The 22,118-nt window shown below is 37.5% G+C and overlaps 1 protein-coding gene across 1 annotated transcript in view; it reads right to left on the bottom strand.

The window, feature by feature from the left end:
- Window positions 1-281: 281 nt before the first annotated feature.
- Window positions 282-22,118, bottom strand: part of LOC134662395 (semaphorin-2A-like) — a 98,580-nt gene continuing 76,743 nt past the window's right edge. Inside the window, exons 2-14 of the mRNA XM_063518609.1 lie at window positions 16,029-16,116; window positions 13,004-13,055; window positions 11,336-11,506; window positions 10,409-10,679; window positions 9,736-9,966; window positions 8,978-9,123; window positions 7,084-7,199; window positions 5,965-6,119; window positions 4,967-5,147; window positions 4,356-4,631; window positions 2,772-2,906; window positions 1,175-1,283; window positions 282-404 (exon numbers count right to left, since the gene is read on the bottom strand). Coding sequence (XP_063374679.1) covers window positions 330-404; window positions 1,175-1,283; window positions 2,772-2,906; window positions 4,356-4,631; window positions 4,967-5,147; window positions 5,965-6,119; window positions 7,084-7,199; window positions 8,978-9,123; window positions 9,736-9,966; window positions 10,409-10,679; window positions 11,336-11,506; window positions 13,004-13,055; window positions 16,029-16,116 — 2,006 coding nt within the window. The 3' untranslated portion in view covers window positions 282-329. The remainder of the gene's footprint in view (window positions 405-1,174; window positions 1,284-2,771; window positions 2,907-4,355; window positions 4,632-4,966; window positions 5,148-5,964; window positions 6,120-7,083; window positions 7,200-8,977; window positions 9,124-9,735; window positions 9,967-10,408; window positions 10,680-11,335; window positions 11,507-13,003; window positions 13,056-16,028; window positions 16,117-22,118) is intronic.

A 22,118-nucleotide genomic window follows, 5' to 3' on the forward strand; every position in this document is an offset into this window, starting at 1 on the left:
TGATTGTAGGAAAAAGATAAAACATAAATTAACTATGAAATTGAGGCTTGTAAAGTTTTATGAATGATAGGGTTAGTGTAAGGCCTGAGTGGACGCTCGAAGCGGAGCGTTCAGCGGGGCGTCGGGCTCACAAGTGATTTGAGCAGCGTGCACTAAGGCCGCTCCTATACGCTTGCATTTGTTTAACATGCACGCCGCACGCCCCGTCCCTCTGCACGCCCAACTCGAGCGTCCACTCAGGCCTTACACTTAGTCTCAACAAAGTCTGTGCAAAGCTTAGCCCGACTCTAGTTTATGTGAGCGACTGTACTTCATCAGTGAATGGTCTATCACCGCAGCGATGCCGCGATCTCGTTGACCAGGCTGTTCTGGCTCGATGACCCGTTCACGTTTTTGGAACATTGCTGGAAATTTAACACATTTTAGTCACTTGGCTTATATTTTAGCAACGTTATAGTTTTCAAGCATTTTTATTGTAAAATATATGCATATACCTAATTGATTTATCAAAACAAGGGTAAAACCTAATAAGACACACTGTATTTTTTAGATTTTTGTTACTATACAGGATGATTCATGAGACGTGAGCAGGACTACGCCTACATAATCAGTAAATGTAAAACGTTCACCAAAATATTTAAGTAAAACAATCACGCTTTTTTTCTGTTGTTATACCTTTTGGTAAGGACAAATTTAATTATCTACAATCATGGATACCCTACAACATTTAATTAAAAGATCAAATCTTTTAACCCGTTATGACATCACTTTGAATACCTATGAAGAAAATAAAATGTCACACTTGAGTGAGATACGATTTTTCCACCAGTATAAAATAAATTAAAGTTAATCTCACAAAAATACTGGTACGAAAGAGTACGTTGTGTAAAACTTACTGTATGCGTAGGCTTGATCCTGCTCACGTCTCCTGAATCACCCTGTATTCATTCATTTCATTAATTTCATTCATTCATTCATATACATCAAATCGTGTAAACATATTTTCTGTTATAATTATAACTATAAATATCCAGGGGCAACTGGGGACTACATTTGCATGGAAAAGAAGTCACGTGACTTCGCCCACTTTCGTCTTAAGGAACTTGCTTAACTATAAGTAATGATGGCGACTCTGAAATAAAGTGGTTATTTATTACTGTTGTTAATTTCTTACCGTGTGCCGAGATTCCCAGACCTTCATCGCGCTTTTATACTTCTCGAACTCGTGGCACCAGTCGGAGTACACTTGCTTGTAGTCTGTAGTCTTGCTTGGTTGAGTACACCTACAATACACATGGAATTGATACTTACCAATTAGTAGCACACCTAGGTACCTAATGTTAATAATTAAGAATTGTTTATTGCTTGGGTAATTGCTTATTCAGTAATTATAAATGATGATTTGCCCATTAAAAGTATAACATGTTATTACTATCCACTTAAGAGCCCATCAACGTGCTCACTAGCACCACTGATAAATAATTGTAATTATTTAAATTTAACGATACATATTTAAGAAAGGGAGCCGCTATGTATAGTTTGTAGCTTTCTAGTAGAGCCCGAAGGCTTATCCTATTGTCTATTGTTCAGTAAAACCGCACGTGCTACTTACCTGCAAAAAAGGGTCTTAATTATTATATTTGGCACCTGAGCGCGGGCTAGTCCAACGCTCAAAAAACCAGTGTAGGTGCGCTCTCCGTTAACGCGCCTTTGTTACGCATCTCGATGACACATTTTAGACTGGTTCTGTAGCGTTCGACTCGCCGGTACTCAGTAACCGAAGTACTGACCACACACATCGTAACAAAATATTTATCCATTAGTTCATTTTGAATCTTATTGCAATTTCCATAGGAGTTGTAATTCAATTACCTGGGTAAAGTGAACGAGCGATTTTTTATGCAGGTGGTTGTGGCACGTGGCACGAGCGGTTTTACTTAACAATAGACAATAGGATTAGCCGTCGGGCTCTATTAGAAAGCTACAAACTATACTGTATTTTGTATTTAAGTACCTTTTGAATACATTATAATAGTTTTTACGTTGCTGGATTCGTCAATCTATGTGTCAAAAGTTAAAACGGCCGTTTTTGTTTTAAATTCATAGATCAACGAATCCAGCAACATAAAAACTAGTCTGATGTATTCAAATGGTACTTAAATACAAAATATTGTACATAGAGGCCCCCTTTTTTAAATATCTATCGTTAAATTTTAATTATCACAATTATTTAGCAGTGGCCCATCGACGTGCTCACTAGCAGCACGTCGATGGGCTCTTAAAGCGCCTATATACTATCGTAGGTATATTAAAATACCGCAATACCTATTCAAATATACCAAGATTACAAAAAAAACCGTTCGTCCCCAAAAGATGTAACAAATTGGAAACTACTTAATAATGCATTTGTTATCGTCATGAGGATTTTAGGGGCGAATAACACCTTCGTCATGATTGTATACATTTATGAGAGCACCGTTACGATATTTTTTTTCTGATTTTAAATTTACAAAAGCACAATATATACCTATGGTTAACCTAATTTATCCTTCAAATTTCAAGACTGATATGAAACAATTAAACTTATTTTTGTGAAAGCAACGAATTAAACACTACTTTGACCTTTGCGGCGTGTATATAATGAGATTACCGCGTGGTCTGTTTAAATCATTATTTATTATGATTTAAAGTTGCATAATTATATATTCATGGAATTTCTCTCAGTTTACTCTTCTTGCGAAAGTAGTTAACTGTGTATAATATACCCTTACCTATGCATATCGATGTCCAAATTATAAGAAGCAACGAGTGTGGGCCCGTAGTAGCACTCGTACCGGCCCCGATCCGACTCCGTCACGGTCAGCAGCACCAAGCCCCGCTCCGACGTCTGCAGAACTCGCTCCCAACTGAGGCAATATCCCACATTACACAAACATTAACCTTCCGTAAATATACAGGGTGGCCCATTTAGATCGGTCAGTATGGGAAAGTCTGAAACTATAAGACATACGAAGATCTGTTCTTAGGAACCATGTCATCGATTTTAATAACATGAAAAACTGCATTCATACTTTAAAAAAAAACCTGTACTCAGCTCGGGAATCGAACCCGGACGTTTTGAAAAATAAAACTAAAACTATTTTTATTTAGATAGGTATCGATTGTGTAGGTCTTAAGCAGTAAATTTTACTATGAAACATGATGTCTAAAATGAATAAAATGCATTGTTTTCATATTCTTTAAAATTTATTTTAGCAAGTTCAACTTCAACTTCAACATTTATTCAGCAAATAGGCCACAAGGGCACTTTTACACGTCAACATTGAATTTACATACAAGCAAAATAATAATAATTATACATCAACAATTATTAAATACAACTACAACTACCAAATCAAACTAACGTAATACAATTACTTAGAGATGTATAAGGTCTCTTAATGTCGAATTACATAAAAAAACTATAATAATAATATTAAAATAAAAACAAAACAGATACATGGAAAAAAAATCTAAACTTATTTAGAGGTATAAATGTCTCTAAGTGTCAGAACTAAAAAATAACATAGTTTATCAAATTATCCTTAGAGATGTATAGGGTCTCCAAGAGTCACAATCCTGTATGATTAACACATTACGAGGAAAAAAAAAAACATACGAGAACCGAATGAGGCGTCTCACTGCAATTAAATTAAAAAATAAAGTTACTAAATATATTCGTGTTAGCTTAAACAGACCCGTCTCCACAAACAGCACCCGTTCACGAGTACGACGCGTATCTCAGCAAGTGTTCTATTCTAAATGACCACCCGCCTTTTTATTATTTTGAGTACAGGTTTCTTTTTTTAATGTATGAATGCAGTTTTTCTTGTTATTAAAATCGATAACATGGTTCCTAAGAACAGATCTTCGTATGTCTTATATAGTTTCAGACTTTCCCATACTGACCGATCTAAATGGGCCACCCTGTATATGTGTGTGATGGTAGTCAAGAATCGCGAGTTCAAACCTTGGTACTGTTGCACGCAGCAGCTGTTCTATAGAACAGATAAAAATGTTCTCGAACAAATTGCAAAAGATGACTACAACATACATATTTAGAACTATTCTGCAGTTTTTGAAAGCTCCTCCGCCACATTTATTTTTGTAAATAATGCATGAATTCCCTCAACACAAGTTTTTAGAACTGTGAAGACCTAATAGTGGAATCCATCTAGCGTGTTACACCTTTCATAGCAAACATAAATATGGGCATACCTAAGTATGTAAATATGGGTATGGGCGTGGTGGAGCAGTTACTACAAATTGTACACGGTGTACTACCCACCTTTTGGCAATATTTAAGATCTACTTACTTGAAACTTATCCTGTATCTCCCCTTTTCTCTTGAGTGATGGAACCACACGACATGCTGGTCCTTCAATGCCTCAGGTGTCTTGGCGAAAGCCGACAGATGGACGCTCTGGCCGTAGCTGGCTCTGACGGTCTTCAGAGGGGCGCTGGCTTCGCATATGGACGGCGTAGAATTCGTGGCATCGTGTAAAAGACCAGGAGTATACGGACGGCACGCCCCAACTTCTTTGTCCCAGCCGCAATAGGGATCGAGAACACATCGCGTGCAGCTGTCGTACCTAAGAAGAAAATTGTGATTAAAAAAAAATTGATTAATTGTGTGCATGTTTCGAAAGTTCTTTTATTAAATACGGATCTGGATCCAGGCAAAATAAGCTTGGTCGCGCGCAGTACTGGGGGGGTAGCTGACCATAGCTTTGTCTAGTTAATGATATGTTGGCATCAAGCAATAAGCACACCCTCGCAGCGGCAACTGACGAACCCTGTTGTGTGAGTGCAGAAGTGACGAGAGAGTCAGCGCACGTACCGGCTCGTCGTCGGCCACGCGCCACACGCTAGCCACACGAGATACACTAGCACAGCTCTATCTAATAAATAATTGGTAGGTACCAACCGATGTGCACACGTCCGCAGCGGTAGCTGACGCAGCCTGTTGTCGGTGGCGAGGTACAGCGAGTGGAGACGCGACGAAAGCGCCAACGCGCGCACCGGCTCGTCACCAGCCGCGCGCCACACGTCCGCCACGCGCGAGTAACCTCCTGCCCACTTCACTATCTTGTACACGGAGCCCTCACCTGGTCAAATCGTTTATCAATTAGCAAACAACTATACCCTTATCAGCATTTCGCACCATAAAAATGTAATAAGTGACAAAATTAAGAAACATTGACTTGCAATCAATCTTACTAAACAACTTCAAATAAAATGTAGTTGAGAATATACGAATATATTATGCTTTTTTTAATGTACGTTTTAATTATCTGCCGCTTCAGATTTCTCTGTCGTGAAAAGAAAATGAGTCGCCATTTAATTAGTTGGGTACATGAAACGAACTTTACATATTTTTGGTCATATGAAGCATTTACAAATTGTAATAACAAATACAATTTTGTAATAACTACTTTTAATTTGAAACCCGTCAAAATGCAAATTAGAGCCAAGCCCCACTACGCGATAGACTAAAAATGTCGAGCCGTATATACGGTTATTCGCGATTTGAATTTAATACATGTACTGCAAATAAAATTGGGCGTCGATATACTAGCTTTGCTCATTGTATAGAAATTAAAGAGAATTGAGTTATTATAAAAAACCGATAACTGCTTTTTATAAAGGGGCATAGGGCATTTTAGGTTTTCAAGCCGCGTCTAAAAAACTGATTAAAATACAAGAAGCGAAGTAGGTAGTTTTAAATTTACCTAGATTAGAATATAAATTATCCAAAATTAATTTATACGAATGTATATGATGATTGTCAATATATCCCTTTTTTGAATCAATAAAATAAATAATTATTTACATTAGATATAAAGTTATAAAAATAATAATATAAAATGTTGATCGTCATGTTCTTAAAAAAATACACACAAGTAACCATAACATGTGACTTACTAGTGCCAGCATAGAACACCGTGTAAGTAATGTCATCGCCCAGCATGTCCACGAACTGAGTGTCCACCACCAGCGTGGTCAGCACCAAGTCGCGCTTGTAGAAGGCGGGCGCGTCGCCCTCGTGGCGGACCGCCGAGTCCATCAGCGGGTGCGACCTGAAACATGAATGCTGGTCAAACAGATGCTAAAGAAATAGGCCAAGTGCGTTCATCTTACCTTAAATTACGAACTATAATTAAACTCGTATTTTATACGAAATCCTTGTATTTTTACAGGCAATAAATACCTAGTAGGTTACACAAAAATTATTAAATAAAATATTATCCACATATCATATAAACATAGGTATCGGATAATATTCTATTTTATCTTTTTGAAGTCAATTTTCCTTTTTTTCTGTCAGCTTCTCATTGAAAAAACTCAGCGCTGTTTAATGAATGAAAGCTAATAACTCGTAATAAAATCCTAGGTTCTAATGCTAACTATAAATACCTAAGGTAAACTAAGTATCCAATGCTTGTATCTTCCAAGGAATATAGTTGGTATTTTACCTTTAAAGATTGAAGGAGTCAATCATTATATTTTACATTAGTACAATTTTATTTAATAAAATTAAATCAATTAGCGATCTCCGTATTAACCACGTAACATTATCGAGGAGTGCAGCCCTTCATCTTGTCTAGAGGGTAATCCCGAGCCTCCCGGCATTAGTTTCGCGGAGCGTTCTAATTGGGTCACGTGCTTTAATTGATGGCGCGGTGTGAAATCACACTGATTCTGGTCTGCGCAGCGCAGTGTGAGTGTAGCCTAGCGTATAACCGGCTATATTAGTTCCACGAAGGATTCAATCGAGTTCTAACCCGTTTACATAATAGAAGATTGAGTACATATATCGAGTCATATTTTTACAGATTTTTGACATTTACAAAGTCTGTGCACACTTAAGGGCTCATTTAGACGGCGCGCGAACTCGTATACGATTTTAGTTACATTGCGGACCATTGAGGTTACATCAATTCAGCCGAACGATCAAATGACGCTATGTAATGAAACTCGCATGCGAGTTCTCGCACCGTCTAAATGAGCCCTAAGTGTAAAACTTTTCGAGCATGGGGTTACCTTATAAAGTTGAGCACGTTATCGGGTAGGGCCTCGGTGTTGTTGACGCAGGTGCCGGGCCGCGGCTCGGGCACGCGCGCGCGCAGCACAGGCAGCCACGCCGAGCTTGATGTAGCCTGCAACACACCACTCGTTAAACAGAGTGGAAAGGTTACGGATCGCGACTGCGGGAAGAGGATTCTGATTTTTAACGGCCACTTCACACAAGCGTTTTTAGTGCGTCGGCGTCTTAGCGCCGCTGCGCAGTTCCCCCAACATTGCGTCGAGCAGCAGTCATAGAGTTGAGTGGACACCGATGCTTAGGAAACGCTATGGGGTGGCCCTTACGTTATATTTTTTTATGATTAGACCTTGAAGATGGCTCACGCTGATTTGTGCGCTTAATATGCACTACGAATCGTTTCAAAGTCAAAACCGTAACATATTTTTAAATCACAATTGGCCTCCAGCAGCGTTACTGCTGTTGTCTACTGTTGCAACGTTGACGCGGGCGATTTCACTGTCAATTTCCTCCTAATAGCCCCAGCCCTTTCTAATACTTGATTACAGTCGGTCATAAATAAATATTAAATAAATAAATATTATAAGACATTCTTAGTATTCTTACATAGATTGACTAAGTCCCACGGTAAGCCCAAGGAGGCTTGTGTTGTGGGTACTCAGACAACGATATAATCAAATAATCATGCATAATGAATGAATGGATTTCTTTAAAATCTTTCACAATATGGACCGCAACAAGCAAACAACAATTTAATAGAGCTTGTAGAACATTAAAAGCAACGAGAATTGTTAGTTTAACGAGTTTTTCAATAACGCTATATTGTATCCCAGTCGCTTGACAGTTTAATTTTGCATGTTTCCTGAACAATAAGTAATAATTGATACGTTGTTTCGTCCACAACCTAAATAAACGCCAAATATACTAGTTAAAAATAAAATATTTTTTCAAAGGTCTCTGACAAGCAGCAAATAGAAAACCTCAATTCCTCTACAGTAGAATTAATTTAATTAGATCAGGTGATTATTTGCGTAACAACTTGAATTCTAGTTACAAATTGCTTAGCTATTTCTCTTAAAATAAACGATTTTGCTGAACCGTCAAGTATCATGTTTTGCCATAGTATAAAAGTTATAAGTAAATTATAGTTATTTACATTCATTGTTTCTTGTTAAATATATAAGATAGAGGGCGTTCAGACTTTTGTAAGTTTTCCGTTGGTTTAGAGAATATTTCAGAACGCGGGGAGCTTATATAAAGATACAAAACTATTTGTATTATACGTCCGCATATCCAATCCCTGTAAATATAATTCCACAAGAGCATACAAAGATTAATTGTTGGCACTCAATTTGCTGTCAGTACATAGACAGTTGCTGATTAACATATGATTTCTGTTCTGAGTAATTCAATTTAAAACACACACATTATTTGGCTGAAGTATGGCAGATAATTTGTAAAGATTAGAAAGTTAATATTAGAAGTTATAAGAAGAAAGTCCCAATAATAAAATGTATTTAGCACTCTTAATTTCGGCGTGGAGATGAGATAGCCAAAAACATCAGCAAACTCTTACTTTATTTTATTAGTTTATTTGTTATACATAATATGTATCTGAGTGCCTACAGAATATTATGCATTTTGTAGGTGCCCGCTGTCAACAAACACAAGTGACCTGTTCCTTGAACCGGCCCGCCCGCGAAGGTGTCCTCTATGTTGTCCATGTTATACGTGCAGATGGCCAGCCAAAGAACCCGCTGTAAACGAGCGTATATTGTACACAACTCACTTTTTTCTTGAACTGGCACGCGACACCCTGTATGCCGTCCATATTGTACGTGCAGAAGGCGACCCCACTCGCCAATTGCAATCGTGAACACGAACACAACTGACCTGCTCCTTGAACCGGCCCGCGAAGGCCTCCTGTATGTCGTCCATGTTGTACGTGCAGATGGCCGAGCCAACGAGCCCGTCGCTCGCGCCTGTTGTGAACACGGCGTGGAACCGCGGCACCTCGCCCGGCATCATGTATACGCTTTCTATACACATCAGTATTATATCAATTTCACATTTGGTGAGTACTTTAAACTCAGGGTCATAACTTCATGTGCCAGAATTTATAATAAAAGTAGTTAAAAATAAGTATTAGGTATGTTAATTTTCTATATGCTTTAATTTTTTTTTCGCTGACCCATTTTTACGTTCATTAAAATACTTAAAGACGAAATCCACCCTTGAAATAACCTATATCAATTTCTTGGTCCCAATCTGCTGTATGTTGGACTCTATAGCAATCCTGTCCAACCTCCAAATCCAATCAAACCTATGATTTGAAAGCCGAATTTTGGTAATATAATGTTTTTTTTTTTTGTGGAACGTGAATGAAATATCTCAAAAAACCCGTAGGGGTAGGATCAAAAACTAAGTAATTAAGTCCGAGTCACTCGTGACCCTATAACGGTTCCGTTTTTTTTCCTTTTGAGGTACGGAACCCTAAAAAAGTACTAGCAGAATATTTCAACGGTGGGTTTTTGTATCTATTTCAGGACGAAAATATTTGCAATCATAACACGAAGAGTAAACAGGTTTCTACCGCTTGAATCAATCACTAAATGTCGTCTGAAACAGCACACACGAAGCAAGATACTCACGTATTTCATCAAAATAGAAAGGAAACTCTCCAGGTATGCTACAGTTGAGTCTGGCCTTCAAATAAGTGACCCAGTTCTGGTTGAGTATGTGCTTGCCCCCGGTGTCCTGTTTGCACACCCTGGCCACCCGCGAGTACACCGCCTTGCCGCAGTTCATAAACTCCACGGCCGTTTCTCGAAAAAAGAATAGCACATATTCGCCCACGTCAAACGATCCCACAAAGTTGGTTTCTGTAAAAAGGCAAAACGGCAAATTGTAAGTTATACAAAAGTTTTATTTTGCTGACATAACCTTCATAATGGGTAGTTTACTCGCCGAAATTACCTAGGAAACAAACTTGTTTGGAGTCATCAATAAAGTAAATAATAAATACCTACTGATTCTTAAAGTGGAGACCTTTATTGCTAAGTGAGACCTATTGATAAAGGCTCATAATTATTTGATTGAATCATATAACAAAAGTGTAAATAAAAGTTTCAGTTATAAAATGTACAAACACTTTTAGACGTTAAAGCCAAATTTTCTTTTGGACCATTTTTAAATCTATTTTTTTTTATGGTGGAAGCCTTAGTAAAATGTACTTAACTTACCCTAATCGTTAACTTTTATAATGTCATCCTGAAAGACGCTTTATTTCCAAACTAAACATGGATCTATTAAGAAAACACTTACTGTCGAGCCACTTGGAGTCATACTTCAGCGTTCTCTTAAAACTGTACTTCTTTTGTCCCGTTCGAAAATCGAACAGGTCGTTCCGGAATATGACGGGGTCGGCCTTGGTGAACTCGGCGTTGGTGCCGGCGTAAAGCGTGGGCAAGCCGCCTGGGTTGCCGTGGCTCACCCACACGGCCGTACTGTTGTCCGCCGGGTCGTAGGGGCACTTGGCCACTCCGAAACCTACGCCCGGCGCGTACTCGTGCCGAGGAAGGTGCGTTAAATTCAACTGAAACAATAAGTTCGTTAAGAAGGGACATTATTATTGCATTTCCGCGAATATACTTACTTTTATTTTCATAGCACATTCTGTTCGGCTAGATAATATTGATAGTACTGGAGCCCAGCGTAGTCTAACTAAATTATCAAAATACTAACCACTCGGCCTGATAATAAGTTGATGAGCACGTTTCAAACCACCTAAACACTCGAGTCTTAAATATTCTAGCCGATCGTAAGATTTTTAAACTAATGTCGAAATGCCAAAAAAAGTAGCCCATAGGTAAATAGTTAATAATGTTTTTGCTAACCAATACAAATTTTGTTACTTATGTTTAACACGGATGGCTTCCATGCCATCAGACGCAAGAGGGTAGCCTCTTTGCTGCGACGAGTGAGAGACAGAGTAATAACAACATCCTGAGGATGGTGGCTGGACGCCTCGACTGCCCAATATTAAAATATTGGGTCAGTATTGTGACGGGTAGGGTAACGTAGCATTCTAATTTAATTAAGTATTCACACATATTTACTAACATGTAGTTTTTAAGTTTAGATATAAGTAGACTAACACAAATATGGATTATAAAAAAAATTGAAATAAACAATTTTTATTTTTAATTGTTTAGGACATATTTATATACATATACATACATATATACTTACATAGACTACCCAGTCTTTAGGACTGTGTGCGTTGGTGCCGCACACATAAAGTCTTTCGCCGTCTCCCAGTGGCTGCAGCACGCGGATGTGGTTGCGGCACTCGAAGGGCTCCGTCTTGCCCTTGCTGATACAGCGGTCCACGCTGTTGGCCTCCAGCATCATTGCGTCGCGCTAAAACAGGACAGCTTTGAGAATTTGATAAAATGAGTGACTGATTAAAACAGGACAGCTTTGAGAATTTGATAAAATGAGTGACGGATTAAAACAGGACAGCTTTGAGAATTTGATAAAATGAGTGACCGATTAAAAGTTCTAATCGCGGCATTAATGCGGCTATAAATGTCACTCGTTTTATCAAGGCAATTGACAGTATAGCGATAGCGGTTCGCCAAAAAACGCTGCAAATGGTGTTAAAGGTCTGAAAATCGGTACGATTGATCTTTAGGACATTTGAAACAATTTGACCCGAAGCACCAACAAATAAAAAAAAACGAGAGGAGTTATGACGTCATCTTTTTTTGTATGGAATTTAAAAAAAAAATTTTTAGAAACCTATCGTGATTCGTGTGTGGTATTAAACGAAAGGGCTTTCTGAGCCGATTCCAAAAATATATCACATCACAACATTTTAGTCATTTTTTTTTTAATTATAATAAAAATAATTTTCAAATCACACCAAGTTTGGGCTTCTCCAGGTACAATACCGTTCAATATTTTTTTGTAAAATATACCTCAAATTATACCTAATATCCTAATTATACCTAATTTCTCGGTGTACCGCCAGCGCTAGTAACAGCACCTGTGTCAAGGACGCAGCAGTAATGTTGCAACAGTAATGCAGCTGCAATTAACAAGCGAACGTCACCTCAACTCGCATTAATTCTCACCACAAAACTTTAAAAGAGGCACACATTAAATACATCACCCGTAATGTGCCGTAATAATAATGAGAACGAATGTTAATCGCATTCGCACATCAAGACGAGTCGGGATCTAGTGTTACTAACTGTTTAAAGGGTAGCTAGTACGAAATACAATTTTTGCGTTTTAAGGTAGTCATTATCAATTAACCTTTTACAACGCACCCTTAATTACTTTTCTGGCGTCTACAAGCAATTAAGCTCTATAAACGCTCATTAACTAAGTAAAGCGTCATTTTAATAAAGTGCTTCTTCCATATGTGAAAACGCAACACACTTTGCAGCTAAAGTGTTAATGAAATTATAAAGACAGACGCGTTCTAAAAGGCTTCGCCTTTCAAAGTGATGATACTTGAGTGATGTGAATGTAGAAAATTCTTGGTTTAAAATCTGGTAGGCGGTAGGAACTGAAGGGGCAGGCTGTGTGTCTCTGAACTACGTTTATCCGACTAATTTTCTTTCTTACTTGTCTAGTTTAAAAAATTTTGATACTGATATAATTCAGGTTATTGTTTTGTGTTTATTAGTAATGTTTATGTTATAAAATTACTGGAAGTGAAAGAGGTATGTGAGGATCGTAGCAAATGAAAATCCGTGGTCTCTGCCGACCCCTCCGGGAAATAGGCGTGATTATATGAATGTATGTATCAAAAAAAATTTATGTATGTTTCTTAGTAGTAGGTATAATACGACTTAAGGGTGAATAAAAGCTAATGATGATTTGATATTAAATGAAAAAGGGCTTTACCTCACAATGTGATTGACTAATATCAGTCATATTTAATTTGAATACTCGATCCCTGAAACAAAAACAGAGGTTATTATTTTTGCATTAAACTAAGTAAAAATCATTGACGAAGACTGACGTCTATACAAAATCACGTTCCTTCAATCAGGTTTTTGACAGATGGCGACACTAGCGCAGAAAGTCTCAGTTCCATCAATTTTGTTCGGCCCTTCGACCTCTGATTTCGGGTTCAGGTTCCACAGCGCCATCTATATAGAGAACTTTAGTTTTTATGGCGTGTAGCCAGCGAGCCAATCGTTAAGGCTCCGTAGCGTATTTTGAACTAGATATCTATTAAATATCTATTAGACATCATCAAGATATCATCATCATCATCATCAGTGTCAAACAAGTGTCAAAATTAACGTATTTGTTTGAAGAAACGTAACTTTTGACACTTGTTTGACACTGACATATCTTGGTGATGTCTAATAGATGTCTAAAATTTGACGTATCTTAAAGATCGAATCTAAAATTTGACGTATCTTAAAGTTCGAACCCAGAGGCTTCAGTTCCACTATTTTGTTCATTACTTAAACCTCTGATCAATATAACTCAACCGCCGTTCAATAAATGGCCCTGTATCGTATCGAAGGAACGCGACTTTGTATACACGGTTTTAAGTGACGGTTTATTTGTTTGTGTGTCAGTCTTCTCGTTTTATTCGTCGATGCTGAAAACAAAACATTGAAATTAAGTACGTACACTAGCAGAAGCAACGGAGCGGAGCGAAAAGTTTTTGTCGCTAGCATATGTGCAGAATGCGGGCATTTTATTTGTTTTGTCCGCTTTATGGAATTGTTCAACGAGCCGCATAAATTACCACTGAACAGGAATATTCTTTACAGTACATATGGTGCTACTTTCCCGAACTAGTGCGGGAAATAGCACTTTCCGTGCGTATATCAAAAGTTTAAAGTGCCATATGCACTGTAAAATGTTGTACGATACACGTGCGAATAGGTAATTCGCCACTCGTGTCAATTTAAAACACTCCCTTCGGCCGTGTTTTAATTTATCGCCACTCGTATCGAATTTCCTCTTTTCCGCACTTTTATCGTAAATGACTATTTCATCTGAGTAAGTCAGTATAAACATATTTCCACATGTTACACACATTTACTTTCACGATATGCTTTTGTCTCTCTGCCCGATTCGAACTTTAAGATATGTCAAATATATATTACGTCTAGATACGATATGGATTAGATATGTCAGTGTCAATAGTGACATTTTTGTTTGAAGAAATGTCACTTTTGACACTGACATGTCAAATTCATATTGTATCTAGGCGTAATATTTGACGTATCTTAAAATTCGAATCGGGCCATATTGCATATCAATAAAACGGGTGCATTATGTTATAATAAAATAATGTTCGGGAAAATATATGTTAAAACATAAATTAATAATTCAATAATAGAGAATTTGTCCTTATGCATACGATCTGCTTATTATGCTTACACTAGCATGCTATGTATACGTATTTATTATATAGATAAGTTCCTACCTCTATAATATCTACCAACGGTGAATAAAATACAATACATTTTATAATATTTTTCTAGTCTAGTCAATTAATTTAATTTGATCAGTTTATTGAAATATTTATTGCTAATTTATTATTAGTCAAATAGAGTTTAATTGTAATATTTCTTTAGATAAGTATATTTAATTATAAAAGCGGCCAAGTGCGAGTCGGACTCGCCCATGAAGGGTTCCGTATTTAGGCGATTTATGACGTATTAAAAAAAAACTACTTACTAGATCTCGTTCAAACCAATTTTCGGTGGAAGTTTACACGGTAATGTACATCATATATTTTTTTTAGTTTTATCATTCTGTTATTTTAGAAGTTACAGGGGGGGGGGGACACACATTTTACCACTTTGGAAGTGTCTCTCGCGCAAACTATTCAGTTTAGAAAAAATGATATTAGAAACCTCAATATCATTTTTGAAGACCTATCCATAGATACCCCACACGTATGGGTTTGATGAAAAAAATTTTTTTGAGTTTCAGTTCGAAGTATGGGGAACCCCAAAAATTTATTGTTTTTTTTCTATTTTTGTGTGAAAATCTTAATGCGGTTCACAGAATACATCTACTTACCAAGTTTCAACAGTATAGTTCTTATAATTTCGGAGAAAAGTGGCTGTGACATACGGACGGACAGACAGACGGACAGACAGACGGACAGACAGACAGACATGACGAATCTATAAGGGTTCCGTTTTTTGCCATTTGGCTACGGAACCCTAAAAATTGCTCTAACTTTTTATTTACCAAAATAGCAAAGTTGGTAAATGAAAATGCTGACTCAAATGAAATGCGCCCTCGATCTTTGAAGTTAAATTGAAGTCAGTGATTAATTAAGTATTATTTTAGTATACCTAAAGTCTTTATTAAATGTTTCGTTCAAATGTATGGGTATATTGTTTCGAGCTGTAACTGCGAAGTAGTGATAGCAAAGTAAGTAAATTGTGTTTTCATGTCCTGGTAAAAGTTAGTCGGAGGGTTTTATAGCAGTTCAGTGGACAAAGCGTTTTATTGAAGCTTCCATATAAATTGAAGAACTAGGACTAGTATACGTAATCAAAGTTAAACTATTTACCTAAACTATTCTCCAACAATAATAAACATTGACAGGAGTTGACGGAAATAACGGATAATTCGCTTTTCATGTCTCGACTCCATTTCCTCGCTCAGCTCATTATATCGTAAGCTGACTTGTTCCAGAACTGACTAATAACTAACATTTTACATTTGAATGGGACGTATAGAATACTGTTTGTAGCTCAGACCGTTATTGACTAAACGATGTGGAAAAGGACAGCTCAGCCCAGTCAAATGTGTTAGTCAGAAGATGTCAGGCTATCCTCAATGTAGGGTTCCGTAGTTGCCAGGGCTTGGAGATATTATGGACATAACGAGTAGAAGAGAGTAGTAAACACTTCCTAAAAAAAAATATGATAGGTGTACTCACATAGCTCCTACGTAAAGCGTGTTTTTATCTTCATTCATGTACATGGTGCGGTAAAATAGAGTCCCGCAGCTGAACTCCCTTATATGATCTGTGGACAAAAGAAATGTGAATTAGTTCACACGTCTATTTGTTCATTTAACTCTCTTATAAAGTGAACTTTCGATGAGACTGATTCTGGATGACGCTGATCGTTTCGTATTCAGTAATTCATTTTTCAATGATACATTAGAGATGAAGTCGTTTATATGCGTTTTACATTTTATCTATGTACTTAGTTAGTTACGTTTTTAAACCTATAAATTGAAGTTATTAGGGGTTACATCACGTTCAAAGTACCTATGTATTAGCGGTTTGAGTATTAGCGTGACGGGTGCGGGACTCAATACGGGACATCCATTGCAATTTAAACAAGACAAGAGTACTTAAGGCCAGCTAATTACAACATATTACACAATAACCATGATTATTAGCGGGTGGTCCCCAGGGCGCCGCGCAATTTGACGCAATTTGACAGGGGGCAATTTGACGTAACGAAGATTGGAACATTCTAACTTTTTAAACTTTTTATCTTAAGGTTATATTGCAGATACCGCTTTTTAGCAAAAAGATTATTTGGTGTCGATGTACACTACAGATTTGTTTTCTTGTAAATTTTTGTTTTTCTTTTATATTTTGTTTAAAATAAACATTCTTTTATAACTATGTATACGTTTCTGCCGCAAAAGCATTGCTGAGCAGCATTGCAGCGGTGGGAAGTGGGCGATGTCATTGACAATTTTCTTGATAAGTAATATGAGTGTCTGAATAGAACATTTCAATCGCGACATTAATTCGATAACGACAGCAACACAATGTATTTAAGTAATAGTGAGGAATATCGCCAGCAACGCTGTTGCAGTCGCCATCCGATTGTAACCTTTACCTACGAGTAGGAAGGTAAGTACTGTTGCGACCTAAAATAGGCCAACGTTTTATGAACTCATTCATGTCACCTAATACTAATTTCCAAATGTTACCCAATTCGGACATCTTAAAAAATATAAATATAGCGCGTAATAACCCTCAACAACTGGCTACTATGTATATGTATCTATAGAACAACATTTATATTCGTTAAATTTTGATCTTACTCTATATAATAGCCTCTTTTCACAAGGTTTTCCACAAGTAAAAGTACTTTATATACTTTAAACTTCAATTTTAAATTTATTACTTACTAAAATTAAGTATAAACTAAATAAATTAAAACTAATAAAATAAATAAATAAAACTTACCCACCTATCTTAGGTCCCCCAGATCTGTCCCCTGCGGAAGGGTGCCCATAAGGCTAGCTACATTCCCACGCTGAATAGCTATGCCTATTCTTTGGCCTAGGAATGAGCCAGCCTTAGGGTCACCCGTGGTTTCAAATAGTATTTTTATTAGGCCCTTAAAAAGATTTTGAGCGTCACGACACCACGGCCCCAGCGTCTCTACCGCGAACGCCGCAAATATGTGGTTGTTTGTAAGACCAGCATATTTGCGGCGTTTTAGGGTAGATTATGTAGACTAAATAATTATGTAGAGCACATTTTGTAAGTCACCATCATCACCCGCGTAATGTTTACATTTGGTTATATACATCCCCTTTTATATTAAATATATTTTTGTTAGATAACTAAACTCTAGCCTCCTGAGACCCAGAAGCAGCAGATTTTGGACAATAATTTGTACGCAGAGCCTTAGGAGGGCTAGACAGATCAATCTCCAAAACATTGTTGTGCACAACAATCAAACTTTTTGATTGATTTTACTTTGATGTTCATAATACCTACGTTTATATTATTTAACTGTAAGTACAATCCGAATTGGCAGCCAGAGTAAAGGTAGTTTAACCTAACCTATCCAGCACAAGCCAGTGTAGATCAAGTTTGATGAAAACTCCTAACTTGTGAAAGCAGGTACGAGCCGTTATTAATGCTCCTAAGCTGAGCTGAGTTTGCATCTGCACTAGGTTCGATGATGTTCAACATGGTTTCGAAAGATAATTTATGAATTGGTGATTATCATAAAGAAAATATAATAAATAACCAACAAAAATCAACCTAAGCCAATACCAATGAGGCTTGTGTTAAACTAACATAAAATTTTATTAGTATGACTCACGGCAGTTTTCCTTATAATCGAAATTGTCATGTTCAACACACAAATAATTATTTAACTCCCCTGCTAGCTTTGCAAAAAAGACCGCAAGCTTCACAGGCAGGGCCCACTACCAACTGGGGTAAGAGGCACTTATGATAAAAAGTATACAATAAACCCTAGTCGCATGTCCGCAAATCAAAACGCTACCTCATACAGTAATAACACAATTAAGTAGAAATTACGCAAATAGAAGAATTCCACCCATCATGCAGGTTCCATGCACGCAGGGCGAGTAGTATTTTCCCTTTTCCCGGCGTTGCCCGCACTCGGCGGTCGAATACCACAGCGATTACTGCGCTAATGAATACATTGTTTGGATATCTAACGAACTGTTTACAACGATTTGTTCATGGTTCTACATACAAGTGTTCCATCATCTCGTATTAACAACCAAACTCGTATCCATATTTAAATGCCTTGTTTACGTATACGGTATGTAATTAGTTCATCAGCGATGCCAAATAGCGCATGAAATTTATACTAAATAGGCAATATGGGTAAGTGTGGTTAAAATGTAAATCCGTAATAACGTGGAAGTATCGCCGAGCGACGACCGCATTATGTAGATACCATCGCCGGTTAAACATGGCAACAAGTATAAACTGCAGAACCCCGCTGTTTGCGGAAAAAGGCGGTGTTTGCTTTAAAATCATTTAAATGGCATTGCAGAGTTGTTTTAATTGTGCTTTTCGATACCTGTATTTTGCGGCATTTACATAAGAAATATATGAAAAGATATGTAAAAAAACTTCTGGTAAAGACCTGACTATTCAATTGAAACTTGAAACATTGTTTTACATCAGTTATAAGAATCACGTGCTTAGAAGCTTCTCACTAAACAAGAGGGTTACCTATTATTTTAGTCCTTACATACGATCGGGATCGAAAAACCAAAACACCTTGTCTGTGCGTCAGGTTTCAACGTCTAAATTTTAAAATATCCAAATCATATTTTCTGCATAAGTTCATTTCACTATGCAATACAATTACTTAGGTAAGTATGTACATATTTGCATATCAACCAGAAGCCGTCTTTCAGACCGAATGCCTTGTTGACAAAAAAATTATACACACAGACGTCCTATACATAACAGGTTTGGATTAGCAAAATACCATTGTTTTCTGTCAGCAGTGTAAAAAAAGCTAAACCCGTAATTTCCATTGTCGCATTGAATGCTTGAAGGTTGAATAAGTCCTGCGCTAGTTAACAATACATAGGTAGTAGCGAGTAGCAGGCGTGCCCGTCAGTTGGTTCGGTATAACTGAACATTCCAAAGAGACAAGGGCGGCCCAACGTTTTACTCGGTGTGTGCACAAGCTGTAACAGTTTTAAACCGTACCATTTCTTTCATTTTATTGCCACGCAACCGGTGCCATTTTAGTCTTCTCGACACCGCGGTATCCTTTCTAATACCTTCGTATTTGATTCACTATCGGTTGATTTAAGTGGTTACCTACCTACTTGGTATAGACGCGCAACATCGAAATAATGCTGTGATATGTCCACTTAGGAAATACACTAGAAATGACATAGGCACCTGCTTTCTAGACACACACTTTTTATTCCCAACCCTGAGCCCAATCAATTTTAACACTTGCGACCGCTAAATCGTGTGTTAACGTCCGTCACGTCATGGCAATTAACTCACTATAAGTCGAATTTGTATATGAAAGGTTCACAGAAACTGTATATTTCTTTACAGCTACTTACTGTAGACAAGTTTAATACATACGTTTGTTACATTGAAAAAAGCGGCCAAGTGCGAGTCGGACTCGCCCATGAAGGGTTCCGTATTTAGGCGATTTATGACGTATAAAAAAAAAACTACTTACTAGATCTCGTTCAAACCAATTTTCGGTGGAAGTTTACATGGTAATGTACATCATATATATTCTCTTATTTTAGAAGTTACAGGGGGGGGGGGGGGGGACACACATTTTACCACTTTGGAAGTGTCTCTCGCGCAAACTATTCAGTTTAGAAAAAAATGATATTAGAAACCTCAATATCATTTTTGAAGACCTATCCATAGATACCCCACACGTATTGGTTTGATGAAAAAAAAAATTTTGAGTTTCAGTTCGAAGTATGGGGAACCCCAAAAATTTATTGTTTTTTTTTCTATTTTTGTGTGAAAATCTTAATGCGGTTCACAGAATACATCTACTTACCAAGTTTCAACAGTATAGTTCTTATAGTTTCGGAGAAAAGTGGCTGTGACATACGGACGGACAGACAGACGGACAGACAGACAGACAGACAGACATGACGAATCTATAAGGGTTCCGTTTTTTGCCATTTGGCTACGGAACCCTTTGGCTACGGAACCCTAAAAATGACTTACGTGTAAAGACAACAGCACAAATAAATAAATAAATAAAAAAGTTAACAGTCCAAATCAAGATTTGAAAATCTCATCCATTCCATTCAGATGTCACAGCTATCTTCATCTGTGTGAAGCAATAAGGAATTGTCGGTCAGTGATGTAAATCAACTGTTTACTTACAGCATCTCCTATATCTATTTATAGTTACATCAAAATATGAACACTATTTTCAATACTGCAAGGTTGCTTTCACAATAGCAAAATAGGGCCATTGGCGCGCTTAAAAGAGTAGCTATTGGGAATCCTTATTCTATTTCCTAGTGGAGCCGAGATAGGGATGGTGCACGCGTAAATCTGTCCGCGGGTCTGCGGTTCCGATATCGGCCAACGAAATCGGTGCTCGAATACACTTGCTTTCTTTTTAACCACTCGACTTTAGACATTGATATATCGCGGTATCTTTAAATTCCTTGTTTTAGAAAATTTTGGGAAGTGCAGAGTAGCCAGGGTGTCTCTGCAACAACGCATTTTACGGTAGACGTCTAGAGAATATCTCATTCACATAACACTTGACTGTACTTTCTTCTTTCTTTGTTTCGAGTAGAGATACTGAATATATTGAGATTAAATCTAAATTAAAAAGAATTAAAAAGCATCGCTAGAGTGTTTTACTGCTCCAATTATACCATGTAGAATAGAATATATGTAATTGAAAACATTTATCTGGAACGGTTTCTTACCGCTTTCCCTAGAAGCTTCGCATGTTACTCGTTATATGAATTCCTAACTTAACCCCCTTTCCCGCGCAAAAATGAAGGCTTCATGCGAGGCAACTGCCGCCGCGCACTTTATCTATAAGATGTCTGTGCCTTTCAACTAATAGAATTTTTAATCAAGTTGCTTGCGGCGGCGCCACGGCACGAGTGCGCCAGATTAATGTAATTGGACGCCGCAGTCACAAAGGCAAATTGTAATCCCCCTCGTTCATTATGTGTAGATATGTCGCCGTGTGCCTGCTATACGGCCACAAGTCAAAATTTTTAATTTTCTGGATTATTGCGGATTCGTATTCAAAATTGTTTAATTTACGACCTTATTTCGAGAGCCATAGCAAAAAAGGTCTTTAAGAGCCATTTTCTCACAAGTGGCCTTATGGATTTGACCATAAATTGTCAGACGATTCCCTGCAATACAGCCACTTGCCAGTCTGCCGTCTGGCGTTCGCACGTGAACTGACGGCCCTTTTGAGTTGTGGCTATATAGCGCACGTTTTAAATGAAGCTTTTGAGTTGCGTCCTAGAAAATAATAATTAGTTGAGTGATAATTACGATGAATCACAATAAATATAAAAGAAACAAACGGCAATTGGTTGTGTCACAGCAGTAAGTATTACACTTATTATTAAAAAATTACCAGCTTGCCACCGAAACAACGCAACAAAATGATTAAGTAAATCTCAACTTTGTTTTCTTACAAGTGCGGTTCAATATGGCTCATCAGTGAGGGTCGTGAGCCTAATACATATTTTTACCCGTCTGAAGAAGGATAAGTATATTGAGCATGTGCTCGAAGAGTGT

The sequence above is a fragment of the Cydia amplana genome, chromosome 3 (genome assembly GCF_948474715.1).
Source record: "Cydia amplana chromosome 3, ilCydAmpl1.1, whole genome shotgun sequence".
Taxonomy (NCBI): domain Eukaryota; kingdom Metazoa; phylum Arthropoda; class Insecta; order Lepidoptera; family Tortricidae; genus Cydia; species Cydia amplana.